This window comes from Schistocerca gregaria, chromosome 2 (assembly GCF_023897955.1).
Source record: "Schistocerca gregaria isolate iqSchGreg1 chromosome 2, iqSchGreg1.2, whole genome shotgun sequence".
Classification (NCBI taxonomy): domain Eukaryota; kingdom Metazoa; phylum Arthropoda; class Insecta; order Orthoptera; family Acrididae; genus Schistocerca; species Schistocerca gregaria.
This window is the reverse complement of record NC_064921.1, coordinates 398,535,791-398,554,144: the sequence shown is the minus strand read 5'-3', so window position 1 is coordinate 398,554,144 and position 18,354 is coordinate 398,535,791. Positions and strand designations below refer to the sequence as shown.

Below are 18,354 nucleotides of genomic sequence, written 5' to 3'. Positions count from 1 at the left end.
GAACAGTTGCTAAAATTTATGAAAGGACAAAGTATGAAAAGACAAAGTATAAAGATTGTGCCATCCAACAGGTTGTACTGGTGTTAAGTGAGCTACTAATAAATTTCACAAGGCTATAAATGCATATTCTGATATTGAAGTGAACCCCATAGAAAAGAAATAAGATGTAAAAAATACTACTCTATAAAAATTAAACACCATACAGAGATGGTTATTAGTGATGATACAAAATAATAAACACTGTTAAGTATTATTTAGCTATGGTATTATGTCCTTCATCAGACGTAGAAACTCTCATCACATGATTACTGTCAGCTCAGGGCACTAAGGCTGGTGAGCAGCAATCTACAATGGAGTTGGTAGTGGGGGTACAGAAGAGGCGTGTGATGAAGAGGAGGGGTAGCACTGTAGCAGTTGGGGAAGGTGCAATGGCTACCTATGGGAGCACTCAGGAGTGTGGCTGGAACAGAATGGTGGGCTGCTAGGTGCAACATCAGGAAGCTGTATTTTGGGGTGAGAGGCAAAGGGGAGAGGAGGTAAGCAGAGAAGGGGAAAGCGTTATCCAGGCATATTTGTGAGATAGAAGGAATGTGCAGGGATGGAGTGGAAACAGGGAAGGGGCTAGGCTGGTGAAGATCAGGGACCATATGGCAAAAGCTGTGAAGCAGTTGTTGGAAGTTGAGCAAATCATGTTGTGCACCATGCTAGGCAACTGTACAGTCAGTCTGTCTCTCTCTTGACCAGTTTTGTGGTGGCCATTCGTTGCATAGACAGAATGTTAATTGTCACGGCCACTAAGAATGTGGCACAGTGGTTGCAGCTACGTTGTTAGAGCACATGGCTGCTTTCACAGATGGGCCTGCCTTTGATGGGGTAGGAGGTGCCTGTGATAGGACTGGAATAGGTGGTAGTGGGAGAATGTATGGGACAGGTCTTGCATCTAGGTCTATTGCAGTGATATGAGTCATGACACAAGGGGTCGGGAGCAGAAGTGGAATAGGGATGGACAAGGACATTGTGTGGGTTGAGTGGGAGATGGAATACCACTGTGGGAGGGTGTGGAAAGTGGGGAGAATATTTTCATTTCATGGCATGACAAGAGATAATACAGAACCTGGGGAGAACATAATTCAGTAACTCCAGTCCAAGGTGGTACTGGGTCAGTTACTTCATTGCACTCTCATATGTTTCCACTTGTAGAAACGATCATATGATCATGGGCATAGCTAGCTCTGGCAATGTCCTGGGGACCCCTGGTGCCCAAAAGAAAGAAAGAGGAAAACAAAAATGTAAAACAAAAGTGGAAAAAAATATAAAATGCCAGGTGTGTTGGTGTTTCACTTACATAATAATGCAGAGAAGAGAATATGTCACTGTTTGTAACAAAAATATGCAGTGCAGAAAACATACTGTTAAGAATAATTATTTGGTTCAAATGGAGAAGAGTTGTAATAGAAAACAAAGAATCCTATGTGCTACACATCCAAATATTTTAACCACAGAATGTTACTGTGCCAAAATTTAAAATCTTGTCCTGTGAGTACTTAAAATGTAATGTTAGACTGAGACATAAGTTCTTAATGAATTGGCAAACACTATTCTTACAACTACGATAGGAAATAAATGGAAAGTAACAATAGGTACTACAATAAAAATTGAAATTTCAAAATTTGTTATCCATGATGTGGTTGACAGCAAATTACTATAAAAAATACCAAAGCATTTAAGGTCTTCCAACCTGAAAATATGCGCACTGGATTTGTGTATGACCTCTAAAGTATCGTGCTGTCAGAAATAGCTAACATAAAAGATCATACATAAAAATGCTTGATGAAACTTTGAATATCAGTGAAAGATTGGCAAACTGAATGCAAACTCCCTAACAAATAAAAGCAGTACAGAAGCACTTCAACAGGTCACATGAAGATAAGAAGTTGGCATAGTATCTAGCTTTTTTATCCAATGATAGACACTGTTCATTTACAACTAAATACGCTGTTTCAGTGAACGAAGTAAGTCAAATATGCATTCAGACCAATACAGCTTTTATTCATATCTAGTGTCTTTGGTGAAGAACTTAAAAGTAAAACACTTTGACATGACATTTCCTGATGATGTTGTCCTCCATTCCCAGCGCAACTGGTATTGATAACTATGTTTAAAGCACAAATATCAACACAATTTGATATAAAAAAACTCATTGGAGCTATTATTAGTGAAATACAACTCCCTGGTGGAAAATTACCCTGACTGACACACAGCTGCCATGATATATCTAACAGTATTTGTTAGTGTAGCAAAAGCTGAGTGTTTTTTTCACAGCTAAAGTTATTTAAAAACACTGCTTAAGTTCCACAATCAACTGATATTTCTAAAACAAGACAGCATTTTCCAGGTACAGAAATGAGGAAAAACATTTGTGACATAATTTTAGGCCACTAACCACATACATTTCATTAGCAGTTTTTATTTTAACATGAGATTTCATACTTAAAAGGCTCCACAAATGAACAACGGATAACTTGTGTCATTACCTGCAATCAGTTATTCACTTTGGCCTGCAACAAACGAGTGATTTACTAAGCAATTTCACCCAGTATTTCAAATGTCACCCTCGTGAATGTGTGATGTGGAAAACATACTGCTAACATTTAACAGCAGTTGCAGTTCATCTGTTTTTGTCCAGCAATACTTACAATAACAGATGTGTGCCTGCATGACATGTTGTCAGATGTTAAGCAGCCAATTGGATCTCATGTATCATGCAAGACACACGCTGCACTGAATCAAATCAGAATGGAATATGTCAGGTGCAACAATGCACACCTCAAGTGTGACACGCTGCGCAATCTACTGTGACGGCAGATCTCCACATCAGGCTATACATCATACTGTTAGTGACTTTTGGACTCGAACATATCATAATAGTGAAGAAGTTTTCCTCTTTGCACTGTGGTTAATCAGTTACGAAACAAATGTAACGTTGTCAGATTCATTGTTTTTCATTTGTATAGATGTATACAGCTGTATGTAACTGCTGACAATTGTGTGTATTAGCTATACATTACTTCGATAAATAAATAATGACAAAAATTTACAAAAAATAAGTTAAAAATGGGAACTGTAATTTATTAAAATTTCTTTCAAACACTTCTCTTTCATTAACATCATGAAATTTGGGTACATCTTTCCTGTCTGTATTTAGCAAATACTTCTTAAACTCATCAAATCTTGTTTCATCTATTAGGCTTACAATTTAACTACAATTATTTACAAAACAGATTTAAATTAAAATATGCTTAATATTACCTCACATTCTCTTGAGACATTGAAAACTTTAACAATGTGGCAAAATGACCAGACGGATTGTGATTATAGTAATCACTATTAACTTCACATGAATTTCTACTTCGACAGCACAAGTTTCAAAATACTAATCATTACAAAATTTTAAGAGTGTCAATGTTTTTATATTTGTATTCTGTCTTAATAGAGGTGGCACCTCCATCTGGAACTTTACTTTACAGAGTGGGGTTTTGCTACCACAATACCTATAAATTCTGACATAAAGTTCTTACTCTACATGGGCATAGCAAAATGAAACAAAACTATATGACCATTGTTAATATCTACACAAACGAGTCGCAGCCAAGCAGCCATAGTGTCAAAGTCATATGTGATTTGTTAGATTGCATGGAAACTCCACATGATCAGTGACTGTTAGCTGTGATCTGCGATTTGTCCACACACATGAGATCTACGGGCAAAATCCATAACCCAGTGGCAGACTGCTGCAACATGTCACTCATTGTTTTTATATTATTTGTAATATTTATAATCTGGAAGTAAAAAGTTTGTAATAAAAGTAAAATACAAACTTTTATAAGAGCTACATTTTCTTATGTCACAAATATTTGCTTAGGGTAGTAAGAAAGATAAGATTAGTGTTTAACGTCCCACTGATCATGAAGTCAATAGACATGGAGCACAAGCTCAGAATGGGTAAGAAATGGGAGGGAAATTGTGTGTGTCCTTTTAAAGGAACAATTTGCACATTTATCTTAAGGGATCTAGGGCAATAAAGGAAAACCTACATCTGTGAGCTGAATTGGGATTTGAACTGCAGTCCTCCAATCTTATGTCTTAATGACTGAGCCATCTCGCATGGTGAAGGAGTGGGAGGTCACGCATGGTGGAGGGAGGAGAGCCCACTTTGGGTACATGTCCCAGGGGCCCCATGACTGTAGTGCACCACTGCACGTGAAGAAGATTATTTTATGCAGGCAGTGCCCCACAGTTTACAATTTTTTGAACAACACCACAGCAACCACTGCTGAATGAACAATGTTTCATTTGTTACTAAAATATTCTTAAAATCTATTCCACCAAATAAAAAGTGCCAATTTAGTCTGTTAACAAACTAGACTACAACTGGAGAAATACATTAAAAGTGTGACATTTAACAAGCAAGGCTACGTCCAAAATACAGCACCTGCATAAACACAAATCAACACAATGCCCATGTTTACTGAAACTAATAACAAATGAAGTTCTGTTCATTCAGCAGCTTCTTTGAAATTTATCTTGCCAATTCAAAACTGGTGCAGGTTTTTTTTTTTCTTTCCAAAATCTGACTGTCTTGGAGGAAGTGACACAAATCTGATGATTTATTGTTTACTTTATGGGATTCATTTCTTGCAGGATGCAGATGATAGCTGAAGTCTAAGGCCTCTGGATGAGATTTTGTGGTAATGAAACCATATATTGTTTTCAATTTTGTTGTTAGCTATGGTGCCTTCACTTCAAGTTCTCTACATATGAAATAAAGAAGTAACAAAACAATTCACCTAAAGTGGTATTCAAATCAGCCGTTATCTTCATTTGGCCACCTTCTGTCCTGTGTACTAGTATATGGAGATAGCAGTATACCACTCTTTGCATTCTAACAGCCACATATTTTTTGCTACAGTTCCATCCTTATCTCCGCCTCACCACATTAAGTTCTTGTTGTACTAGGAATCAGCTGATGCAGATGCTTCTTCTTTTACATGTGTTAACAGAGTGAGTTCTCCATGATGGGAGGCAAGAAGGAATCCAATCACGCATACAATTACAACTGCTCTTCACTTTGATGATCATATTTTGCCTTTGCCATCACTTGGACATAGCCAACACATATGAAATCTTTGATGACCTTCCTCCAAATAACTATACAGCATACTGTCTTCATCGAAAGTCAGTAGGACCTCCAATTTTATATTAAGTATGTAAGACCATTTGCACACATGAACACACAATATTTCAATTAGCCTGCTGCAGTAATTAATGGCAGATAGTAAACGCATATCTGCACCCCCACTCCCTTCTCCCAGTAAAGGTAAGCTCAACATGAAATTTCATCTGAACACTGCAATGCTTTACTAGATGTGGTCCGATTGGAAATTGTATACCTATGCCCCGTTGACATTTGAACTGACTTACCCAATTTGCCACAGGAGGACCTATAATTTAATGAGACTACAAAACATAGTATAACTTAGCATTTTTCGCATATTCAAATCATTGTCAGAGGTGAAAAAGGCAGTAAGTGAAAAGAAAGTAGCAGGAGTGACTGAGAATTGAATGTCTGTCCTGCGGATTTTTAGTCAGACACACATTGCCACTAAGTCAGATAGACAACATACGCAAGATTTTTAAAATTTGCTATTGGGAATGGAATCTTTAATTCAACATGATGTACCTTTCAACAAAATACATGAGGCTACAAAAAGATATTCAGGGCTTAGCAGAATCTGTGCAGAAAATAATATTTCTCTATGGTAATGAAAATAATTGATTGTATAAATTTATACTTACTTCCCTAGGAGGCTTATCAATAAAATCAAATGACACACAGTTTATCCCCAAAGCTAGAAGTTGCAGCACAACTCCTGTCAGGTTACAGCGCTGTATTTCTGGGATTGAATTTTTTGGCAAAGACTCGAATTCCTGTAACAATGCCACTGAAATAGTATTAAAAAGAAAACTACTACCAATACATGCCATTAAATATTATTTTAAATACAAATAATTTTAGAGTAAATGACACCACACAATGAATAGCGGAAACTTTGAGTTGTCAACAGGCGCACACAAAAGGAAATAGGAAAACTTGCCAGCTTTCAAAATAAATCCTTTTTGATCTAGTGTAACAGCAAAATCAATCAATTATTGATCGCAGGAAAGCCCCTTCCAAGCAACCCGTAAAAAGGTTGGCATAGGAAGGAGCCATCCTGGTTCCCATGGCTGTACCCCTGATCTGTTTGTATGTCTGCTCCTCAAAGATGAAGTAGTTGTTGGTAAGTATGAAGTTGATTAAGGTGAGTAGGAAGGATGTCATAGGTTTAGATTCAGGTGGGCTGTGACTGAGGAAATGTTCAGCAGACAGACAGACCATGTACGTCAGGGATAAATTGCCAGCAACCATTAAAAACTTGGTTTCAGATAAAGCATGGTTTAAAAAGAGTTTGAAAGATTTTTTGATAGGCAATTCTACTCTATGGATGAATATCTGAACAGAGACTGTTAAGCCAACTTAAGTAAAAATGTCTGTTAGATTTCAGTTCTGACATCACTTTGTCACAATAGTCAAGATTAGGTTATTTTGTGTATGATAAATTTATTAATAGTCCATAATAATGTTTCATTCTGACAGTGTGTTAATTCTGTAAATATTAGCTGTTCCAGTGTATCGCATTGTATTCACCCAATCTCCTGACAAATGATCAGGGTGGTAAGTATTTATAATCAAATGTTTTATGTTTTTGTGTTATACTTTCTGACATGTTGCACACCTACGAGAATCATCTAATTTTTTGGCTCTATAGAATAAAAACCAAATTGATGATCTAGGAAACGGTTGGTATCTTTGCTATAGGAGGGAAGTTTTTGTACTATGGATTGCAGGTGTTGATCAAATAAGGCAGATCTACGTTTGTTGGGTGCTTTGAACCCAGCAACTATATGACGGACAGAATGATTGAGTATGTGGATCTTAGGAAGAAGGTAAAAGGTGGGGATGTGTGGTTTGGGTGGGGTGAGAAGTTCTATGGATTGAAGTGTTAGTCCTCGTGAGGGGCCTGATTGTTGATTGTTGCGGACTGCATCGGGTGAGATTTAGAAACCTGAGAGCTTAAAGGTGGAAGACAGGGTAATATGCAAGACAGAGATTATTATTAAAACATCGTGCACGAGTTAATGAATGTGAGAAGCTAAGTGCATTATACGAAACAGGGCTGAGAGGGAAAGACACTGAAGGATGTAGAGAACTAAAACGTAGTGAAGCAAAGAGTAGTTACACTGAAGATAAGCTGAGACAGAAGAAATTATCATAAATTATGGCCAGGTGGATGATGAGAACCAAGGACATGTTGTAGTGTTCGTTCCCACCTGTGGAGTTTTGAGAAATGGTGTCTGAGGAAGAATCCCGATGGCGTGTGTGGTGAAACAGGTACCAAGGTGACAAATGTCATGTTGTAGAGCATGCTCTACAACATGATATTGCAAGCTGGCAGTATATGCACCCTCCTACCACCACTTATTGCTCTGTAACTGGCAAAACATACACTATCAAAGGGAGAGTGACCTGTGAAACGACACATCATATACCAGCTATTATGTAAACACTGTTCAGCCTTCTACATCGACATGACTACCACCAAATTATCAATTAGGATGAATGGGCATAGGCAGAGGGTATAAACCGGCAACTTGTAATATCCTGTTGCAGAGCATGCTCTACTACATGACATTTGTAACCTTGTTTTTGCTGATGAGTGTATGCCGGAATAGTTTGCTGCTGGGCAGACAGCCACATAATTCAGGAAGATGTCCCCAACATTGTCAAGACTCTGTTCATTATCATTATTGCAAAAAAGGAAAGAAAGAAAGAATATATAACCTGATAATAATGCCTGGTATAAGTTCAGATCCAGCCACAATCGACTATGCGTGTATTCGAAATAACATAATATTTTCTTTACATGGTTAAACAGTGTATGTTATTCCGTGGAATAAATTTCTCAAAAGTATTGAGGAAACCATAAGTATGTTAATGTAGTGATTTATTTCTGAAATTGCCTAATTGATGGTTCTTATATAAAACTCTTTTGTGAACATTTACATCAGTGAAGCGGGAATACTGATTTAAATGATGAAAGCATGCAATGGACTGAACTTACGACTGCTTGAATTTTTGAATATTTGAAATTTATGAAGGGATAAGAGCTATACATTGCCTTTCATTGGTAAGTGCAAGACTTAAGCATGCAAAACCGATCACAGTTTGCAACAAACCTTTGAAATACAACAGATGGATACTCCTTCCCTCACCTCCATTGACGATGAAAAGAAGCAGGAGAATGTCACACAGTGCCACAACATGCTCAATTTCAGTGGTGGCTTCACAAGGCATGCCATCTGGAGTCTTCCTTCCACCACCAGATTTTATGAATTACACAGATGGGAGTTATTCTTGCATCCTGTAACTTTACTAGCCTCAATCTCCCATAGTTTCCCCTTTCTCTGCGGTGTCACACCCTCCCAATTCATTTCTCTATGTTACCATCACCTTATGCCACACCCCAGTGGCTCCAGCACCTGAGCACGACACTCCAGTCTATGCACCAGCCACACCTGCCTTGTAGCCAGCAAGCCAGCTGCCCCCCTCTGGGTCACCATCTCCTCACCTCCAACTCCTCTTCCTGCGTTCCACCTCTCTCTTCCTCCATCCTTCCTATCCAACACAACCCACACTCCATCAGTCCACCTGTCAAACTGCAATCCCTGTATTTTGTGTCTAGCTGGCACCATATAGGGACACAGGCATGCGCTCACATTGTGTGTGTGTGTGTGTGTGTGGGGGGGGGGGGGGGGGGCATGTGCGCACAGAGATGCATATGAGTGTATTCTAACTTGATAAAGGATTTATTCTGAAAGCTAGCAAGTTTTCCTTCTTTTTTGTGTTGTCCTGTTGATGGAAATGGAAATGAGTGTGTGGCATCATTGGCCGGGAGGCCCCATGCAGTGCAAGTTCGGCCACCTTGGTGCAGGTCTTATTACGTTCGACGCCACATTGCACATTGGGCGACCAGCGCACCGGGTGCGGATGAAATTATGAATACGACAACACAACACCAAGTCCCTGAATGGAGAAAATCTCCAACCCAGCCTGGAATAGAACCTGTGCCCGTAGAACGGCAATCTGTCACGCTGACTACTCAGCTATCATGACAGACATCCTGTTGATGACTCAATGCATCTGCTATTCAGTGAGTGGTCTCCCTTGCTCACAAATTATTTACTTTCTTAACATTGCTAATTTAAACATAAAGAGATTATCTATTTCCCATCTCATTTTATTCTTTTGAAACACAAGGGTTTTTAGTTTATATAAAGAACATAATATATAATTATATGGAGTATTATAGGTTTTAATATTACAATAAGAAAACAGAAGGTGACCAGAGAATAGGCCACTGACACAAATATTTTATTCTGGATGATTAATATCTGGAGGTAGATCATTATACAAACTAATCCAGAGAATGCCTAAAGCAATTACTAAAAATCTATTTCAGAACAGCATTTATACACAAGTTGTTGTTGTGGTCTTCAGTCCTGAGACTGGTTTGATGCAGCTCTCCATGTTACCCTATCCTGTGCAAGCTTCTTCATCTCCCAGTACTTACTGCTTAGTGTATTCATCTCTTGGTCTCCCTCTACGATTTTTACCCTCCACGCTGCCCTCCAATGCTAAATTTGTGTTCCCTTGATGCCTCAGAACATGTTCTACCAACCGGTCCCTTCTTCTTGTCAAGTTGTGCCACAAACTCCTCTTCTCCCCAATTCTATTCAATACTTCATCATTAGTTACGTGATCTACCCATCTAATCTTCAGCATTCTCCTGCAGCACCACATTTCGAAAGCTTATATTCTCTTCCTGTCCAAACTATTTATAGTACATGTTTCACTTACATACACGGCTACACTCTATACAAATACTTTCAGAAATGACTTCCTGACATGTACATCTATACTCGATGTTAACAAATTTCTCTTCTTCAGAAATGCTTTCCTTGCCATTGCCAGTCTACATTATATATCCTCTCTACTTTGACCATCATCAGTTATTTTGCTCCCCAATTAGCAAAACTCCTTTACTACTTTAAGTATCTCATTTCCTAATCTAATTCCCTCAGCAGCACCCGACTTAATTCGACTACATTCCATTATAATCGTTTTGCTTTTGTTGATGTTCATCTTATATCCTACTTTCAAGACACTATCCATTCCGTTCAACTGCTTTTCCAAGTCCTTTGCTGTCTCTGACAGAATTACAATGTCATCGGCGAACCTCAAAGTTTTTATTACTTCTCCATGGACTTTAATACCTACTCCGCATTTTTCTTTTGTTTCATTTACTGCTTGCTCAATATACAGATTGAATAACGTCGGGGAGAGGCTACAACCCTGTCTCACTCCCTTCCGAACCACTGCTTCCCTTTCATGTCCCACGACTCTCATAACTGCCATCTGGTTTCTGTACAAATTGTAAATAGCCTTTCGCTCCCTGCATTTGACCCCTGTCACCTTCAAAATTTGAAAGAGAGTATTCCAGTCAACATTGTCATAAGCTTTCTCTAAGTCTACAAATGCTAGAAACATAGGTTTGCCTTTCCTTAATCTTTCTTCTAAGATAAGTCGTAGGGTCAGTATTGCCTCACGTGTTCCAACATTTCTACGGAATCCAAACTGATCTTCCCCGAGGTTAGCTTCTGCCAGTTTTTCCATTCGTCTGTAAAGAATTCGCGTTAGCATTTTGCAGCTGTGACTTATTGAACGCATCTGTCAACACCTGCTTTCTTTGGGATTGGAATTATTATATTCTTCTTGAAATCTGAAGGTATTCCGCCTGTCTCATACATCTTCCTCACCAGATGGTAGAGTTTTGTCAGGACTGGCTCTCCCAAGGCCGTCAGTAGTTCTAATGGAATGTTGTCTTCTCCCGGGGCCTTGTTTCGACTCATGTCTTTTAGTGCTCTGTCAAACTCTTCACGCAGTATTGTATCTCCCATTTCATCTTCATCAACATCCTCTTCCATTTCCATAATATTGTCCTCGAGTACATCACCCTTGTATAGACCCTCTATATACTCCTTCCACCTTTCTGCTTTCCCTTCTTTGCTTAGAACTGGGTTTCCATCTGAGCTCTTGATATTCATACAAGTGGTTCTCTTATCTCCAAAGGTCTCTTTAGTTTTCCTGCAGGCAATATCTATCTTACCTCTAGTGAGATAAGCCTCTACATCCTTACATTTGTCCTCTAGCCGTTCCTGCTGAGCCATTTTGCACTTCCTGTCGATCTCATTTTTTAGACGTCTGTATTCTTTTTTGCCTGCTTCATTTACTGCATTTTTGTATTTTCTCCTTTCGTCAACTAAATTCAGTATCTCTTCTGTTACCCGAGGATTTCTACTAGCCCTCATCTTTTTACCTACTTGATCCTCTGCTGCCTTCACAACTTCATTCCTCAGAGCTGCCCATTCTTCTTCTACTGTATTTCTTTCCCCCATTCCTGTCAATTGTTCCCTAATGTTTTCCCTGAAACTCTGTACAACCTATGGTTCTTTCAGTTTATTCAGGTCCCATCTCCTTAAATTCCCACCTTTTTGCAGTTTCTTCAGTTTTAATCTACAGTTCATAACCAATATATTGTGGTCAGAGCCCACATCTGCCCCTGGATTACAATTTAAAACCTGGTTCCTAAATCTCTATCTTACCATTGTATAATCTATCTGATACCTTCTAGTATCTCCAGGATTCTTCCATGTATACAACCTTCTTTCATGATTCTTGAACCATGTGTTAGCTATGATTAAGTTATGCTCTGTGCAAAACTCTACCAGGCGGCTTCCTCTTTCATTTCTTGGCCTCAATCCATATTCACCTACTATGTTTCCTTCTCTCCCTTTTCCTACTCTCGAATTCCAGTCACCCATGACTATTAAATTTTCGTCTCCCTTCAATACCTGAATAATTTCTTTTATCTCATCATACATTTCTTCAATTTCTTCATCACCTGCAGAGGTAATTGGCATATAAACTTGTACTACTGTAGTAGACGTGGGCTTTGTGTCTATTTTGGCCACAATAATGTGTTCACAATGCTGTTTGTAGCAACTTACCCGCAAATCTATTTTTTTATTCATTATTAAACCTACTCCTGCATTACCCCTATTTGATTGTGTGTTTATAACCCTCTATTCACCTGACCAAAAGTCGTGTTCCTCCTGCCACCGAACTTCACTAATTCCCACTATAACTAACTTTAACCTATCCATTTCCCTTTTTAAATTTTCTAATCTACCTGCCCGTTTAAGGGATCTGACATTCCACACTCCGATCCGTAGAAGGCCAGTTTTCTTTTTTCCTGATAACGACGTACTCCTGAGTAGTCCCCGCCCGGAGATCCGAATGGGGGACTATTTTACCTCCGAAATATTTTACCCAAGAGGACGTCATCATCATTTATCCATACAGTAAATCTTCATGCCCTCGGGAAAAATTACGGCCATAGTTTGCCCTTGCTTTCAGCCGTTCACAGTACCAGCACAGCAAGGCCATTTTGGTTAATGTTGCAAGGCCAGGTCAGTCAATCATCCAGACTGTTGCCCCTGCAACTACTGAAAAGGCTGCTGCCCCTCTTCAGGAACCACAAGTTTGTCTGGCCTCTTAACAGATACCCCTCCGTTGTAGTTGCACCTATTGTACGGCTATCTGTATCGCTGAGGCACGCAAGCCTCCCCGCCAATGGCAAGGTCCATGGTTCATGGGGAAGGATACACAAGAAGTATAAATATTTCCTACCTTCCTCGTATACACACGGTAGCAGTATCCAGTTGATTCTCGACCAGCCCGGCCTGTTCTCTGCCATGCTTGTGCTTGTGAAATTCTTTGCACTTTCAAGATATCCAGCCCTGTACCAGGATGGTGCGACCTAGAAAAAGTTTAAGACAAAGTTATCATTGTTGAGTTATTTAACAAAAGAAATAACTGAAATACATAGCAATAAGAATATTAACAACAGCTCATACCTTGCTTTCACCATTCCACTATCTATAACATACTTTATTCCACTGATTGTGACTGATGTCTCAGCGACATTTGTGCTTAGTATTACTTTCCTCATGCCTTTGGATGTAGGTCGAAAAACATCTAACTGCTGATGTGATGGCAAGGATGAATATAAAGGATAAACTCTTAAAGGTGGTGCCTTACCCTCCAGGTCCTGAAATTATTGAATAAGTATAAAATAACAACTGCATGTCAAAGTAAAGTGTCTTATGTAAAAAATACTTATCTTAATTATATATACATACACTCACATCAATGAAATTTAGCACAATTAAAGAAAACAACTTAACTGATTGTTATTACCCATAAGTAACCTTAACAGAAAATTCTTTATTGAACTTGTAAAACTGGACAAATACCATGTATTTTTTGTGATTACTGTGTTGTACAAACATCACAATAAAAAAAACCTTCACTTACTGTTACACAGACAGAAATGGAAGGTGTTACATTATGCACACCTTAACTGAACGCTATCAAACAGATACTCCAGTATTTCTGTTCTGTGGAATATTATGTTTAAAATTAGATCCCCTGGGTCAGCTTATTTTCAATAGAGAAAATAGCAATTACTACAGCCAAAAAATGGTATGAGTATATGATGGTTACTGGGTGTGTCACACACACTCTAGGTGGTAGGTTGGGGAAGGGGGCGACACTGCATGAAGGAATTATGTTAATGGGGTGGAAATAGGAAGATGCGATTTATACGTACAGACAAAAGCAAATTATTATAATTTCAGAAGAATTGGATGATCTGTTCAATAGAAAGAGCTCCACAAATTGAATAAGTCACTAAAGCATTGGTCCACTTCTTGCCCTTATGCAGGCAGTTATTTGGCTTGGCACCAATTGGTAGAATACCAGTTCAGATTCTTCAGCATCTCTGTGAAACTCTCCCATGGATCAAAGAAACCTGTAATCATTCATGCTGCCCTTCTCTCCATACACTCAAGATCCCTGTTAGTCCTATTTGATATGAGTCCCATACACTTGCACAATATTCTAGGATGGGTTGTGTAAGTGACGCGTAGGCTGAATGCACTTCCCAAGTATTCTACCAATAAAGCAAAGTTGCCAACCTTTGAACCACTTCGAAATCTTATCAAAATCAGACTGAATGTTTACGCTTCTTTTGGACAGCAGCTCATTATAGATAAATGCATCATCTACAAGAAATTTCAGGTTACTATTAATGTTGTATATAAGGTGACTAATATATAACACTGCAAGGGTCCCAAAACACTTTTCTGGGGCATACTCGAAGTTACTTTTACATCTGATAATGATTCTCCATCCAAGATAACATGATATGTCCTCCCGAGCGATCCAGTCACAAATTTCAATTGGTACACCATAAAAACATGCTTTTGACAATAAGCATAGGTGTGGTACTGAGTCAAATGCTTTTCACAAATCAAGAAATATTGGATCTAACTGACTGCTTTGATATAAATCTTTCACTGTGTCTTGTGAGAAAAGTGAGAGCTGGGTTTCAGATGATTGATGTTTTTGGAATCCATGCTGACTGGTATGAAGGAGGTCGTTCCAGACGTTTGAGATACTTCATTGTCGACGGGATCCGGCTGCATACCCGGAAATTATTAGAAGAACAAATACGCCGGGAAAATTTCAGAAGTCACATACTTCATTGTGTTTGAGCTCAGAATACATCTTAAGATTCTACAACAAATTGATGTTACAGATACTGAACAGTAGTTTTCTGGATCACTTCTACAACCCTTCTTGTAGATGTGTATGACCTGTGCTTCTTCCAACTACTGAGCATAGTTTTTTGTTCGAAGGATCTATGAGTTATTTCATTCATATTTTCATTGGTATGAGGATTAAATTTGGGGCAATTCTCCTGGGTCTTCCTTTGAAAAGGAACATTTGAAAACAGAGTTAAGCATTTCAGCTTTTGCTTCACTACCCTCAATTTCAGTTCCTGACTCATACACTATGGACTGGACACAAACTTTGGAGCCAATAACAGCCTACATATGACCACAATAGCTTTGGTTTCTATGAAAAATCGCTTGACAATATTCTGATAGAGTAGTCATTGAAGGCATCATGCATTGCTCTCTTGACACCCAAATGCATTTCATTCAGTATCTCTCTATCTATAGCCCTACACTTTGTTTTACACATGTTATGCAGTAACCTCTGTTTCTTTACAGGTTTCTCTACAGTGACTGTATGCCATGGAGGGTTTCTTCCATTACGAACTATTCTACTGGGAACATATCTATTCAGTGTATGGTCAACTGTTCTTTTAAACTTGAGCACAATTCCTCTACATGCTCCTGTCCAGTGCTGACGTTCCAGGTTCCTCATGAGAGCTGTGATACTACCGATTTTTTTTTTTATCTAGTTTACTGAACATATATATCTTTTTGCTTGTTTTAGTTGTCCTTTGTACTTTGGTAATCAATGCTGCCACAACCACATCATGTTCACTGATACTAGTTGTGCTGTGGACATCCTCTAAGAGGTCAGGTATATTTGCTGGTATTAGATTCAATATATTTCCATCATGATTGGGTTTCCTAACTATCAGTTCTAGGTGGTTTTAAGGCATTTATTATCATTTCGTTATCTGGAATTGTATGGAGAGTCGCCTAATCTTAAAAACCCTTATCTGCACCCCATGCACAATCAGGCTACTTGTGTAGTACACACTTGACCCATTACGCAGGACCCTACCATTCTCAACCCTATAGTGCAAGTCGAAGAAGTTGCAGCCTAGTTTGTCACAGAACCTTCGAAGTCTCTGTCACAGTCCTTCCATTTGATTCAGAAGCAAGGAGCCATGATCAGTTACAGGGACAATGCTGCAAATTGTGAGCTTCACTGAAACTCTACGAGTAAGGCTGGTCTTATCAACCTTCTCTGAGAGTTGCTGGAATGATCCAAGTATAAGCCCCCCAGGCATAAACACCAAGTGCACCTGGTGTTTTTTCCTGCCCTTGCTGCCATTTCCCTAAGTGATACCATCATTCGCCTTATGTTTGAACTGCAAATGATTAATAGACCCCTACTCTTTTGCATTTGCCTCCTCTTAATACAAGATAAAACAGATTTCCCAACTGGTTCAGTTCAGACAAGCTCAAACTTGGTTAGGGGATAAGTATAATTCCCTGAGTCCTCACTGGTCTCTGTTCGCCCAGTAACGGATGCCTAGGTCTACTGCTCAAATGCTACTTGCAATCAAGTGAACGAATAATGACAGATCTCGATCTCCTACATTTCAGCAACGTAATGCCCGCCTACACACACCAAGAGTTTCTACTGCTTATATTCGTGGTGCTCAGCAAACTCTACCTTGGCCAGGAAGGTTGCCAGATCTCTCTTCAATTGAGAACATTTGGAGTATTACGGGCAGGGCCCTCCAACCACCTTGGGATTTCGATGATCTAATGTGACATATGGGCAGAATTTGGCACAATGACCTTCAGGAGGACATCCAACAACTCTGTCAATTAATGGCAAGCCAAATAATTTCTTGCATAAGGGGCAGAGGCAGAGAAACAGATTATTTACTTGATCAATTTGCGAAGCTCTTTCTCTTCAATAAATCACCCAATTTTTCTGAAATTGTAATCATTTGTTTGTCTGCACATCACATCTATCAATTTCTGTCCCATACGGATAATTGCTTCATGATATTTTTCCCATACCAGCTGCCATGCCATGGTTATTGTTGCAGTTCCTGGTGATTTTCATAAGATGTATGTGAAATGAGCAAGCCTTCCTTATCTGAATGTAGCTGCACTTACTGGTGTCTGACGCAGATGGAACTTGGCAGACGTGTTTGTGTGATGTTTCAATATTCTTGAAGGGTGTGATACTTCTGGAAACACATGTCTTTGTGTAATAGTACTTCACAAAACTGGCAGTAGTATCTTGCTTCACTTCTTTTACAATGCTCTGCGCAAACTCTGCAAAACTGTGCTGGATATTTCTTTTTTCCACTTCCCACAATAGTCCGAACAGTATGTTCTTTAATGTTTCCTGACAATCAACATGGTGGGTCCTTAGCAGGTGCTCGTTTTGCAGATTGGATTGCTTCAGTGTCCTCCCCGGTTGCGCGAACTTGTTGATCACTTGTCCAGTCTCTTGCAACTTCTTTTAGGAATGTTTTTTTGTGTATCTGGGTTTAGGTTTCTGTACACTTTGTACGTGTTACCCAAAGTACAATTTACTTAAAAAAAACACAACCTACTTATTTTGTCAATTTTTTGGTTTTTTGCATTATCCAAAAATACAAAAGATATTGATCAGCTCTGTCCACATCTTTCATAAATTTATTGTATATCACAATACATTTTGGTTCATGCATAATTTCCCCTTGTTGTGTTTTTTTCCCTGTTGCAGCCATGAATTATTGTTATAATACTCACCTCCATTTTATCTTTCCATAACTCCAGCAAAAAGTCACCTCCTCTTCCAAATGTATTGTCACCTTTCTTTAGAGATTTGGCTTCTGTTCGTAGACACTGAGGGAGACCTCTATTGATTCATGTGGTACCACAAACTCTTGTTTCCTTTCTAGAAGTGTTTCGGCTGTGCTGTTGTAATAATTGTCTTGATAAATGTGGTGCCACATGCCAAGGTGAGGTGGAAGTACATGAAGAATAGTGTCTTGAAGCTTTTTTCCTTTCCCTGAATATTTTTCGGGATTGGAGATATATCCACTTACACTTTCGCAATCCATACGAACAAACAAACCGTGTCTGATAACTTTTCCAGGATTGTATGTCCAGAAACAAAGCAGCCCTCTCCATGGTCTCATTGCTTCATCACGAGAAAGCTCCTATTCAGGTTTGCATAAGGTTTGAAATTTATCTAGGATGCACTTAGAGCACTGGTTCGGTTTTGTAGGGTCTGTTTTCCTGACCCCTCTGTAAGCAATTGTAACTGAAATGAAATGATTCCCAATTCTGCCCAAATCGATTTCTGCTCATTAGCTTGCCAAAAATCGGTGTCTCTGTTAGAGGAGCTGTTGACCAATAGTCCTTCAAATAATCCTTTTTTATTTGCCGCATCAAAATAATCATGTCCAAAAAATTTTCCGTTCAACAACAGTGATATTCGAAAATCTGGGTGACCAGAGATTCTCTGTAAATGGTTTTTGTTTTGCTTGTAATACAAGTTTGATTGTGTCGACATCTGGG

At 39.0% G+C, this 18,354-nt stretch overlaps 1 protein-coding gene across 2 annotated transcripts in view; it reads right to left on the bottom strand.

Annotated features, from left to right (window-relative positions):
* Positions 1–18,354, bottom strand: part of LOC126322260 (ATP-dependent RNA helicase DHX33) — a 108,354-nt gene that overhangs the window by 17,153 nt on the left and 72,847 nt on the right. For both annotated transcript variants that reach the window (XM_049994274.1, XM_049994276.1), the window contains 3 exons: positions 13,135–13,328; positions 12,908–13,037; positions 5,857–5,988 (listed from right to left, as the gene is read on the bottom strand). In XM_049994274.1, the coding sequence (XP_049850231.1) occupies positions 5,857–5,988; positions 12,908–13,037; positions 13,135–13,328 (456 nt within the window). The remainder of the gene's footprint in view (positions 1–5,856; positions 5,989–12,907; positions 13,038–13,134; positions 13,329–18,354) is intronic.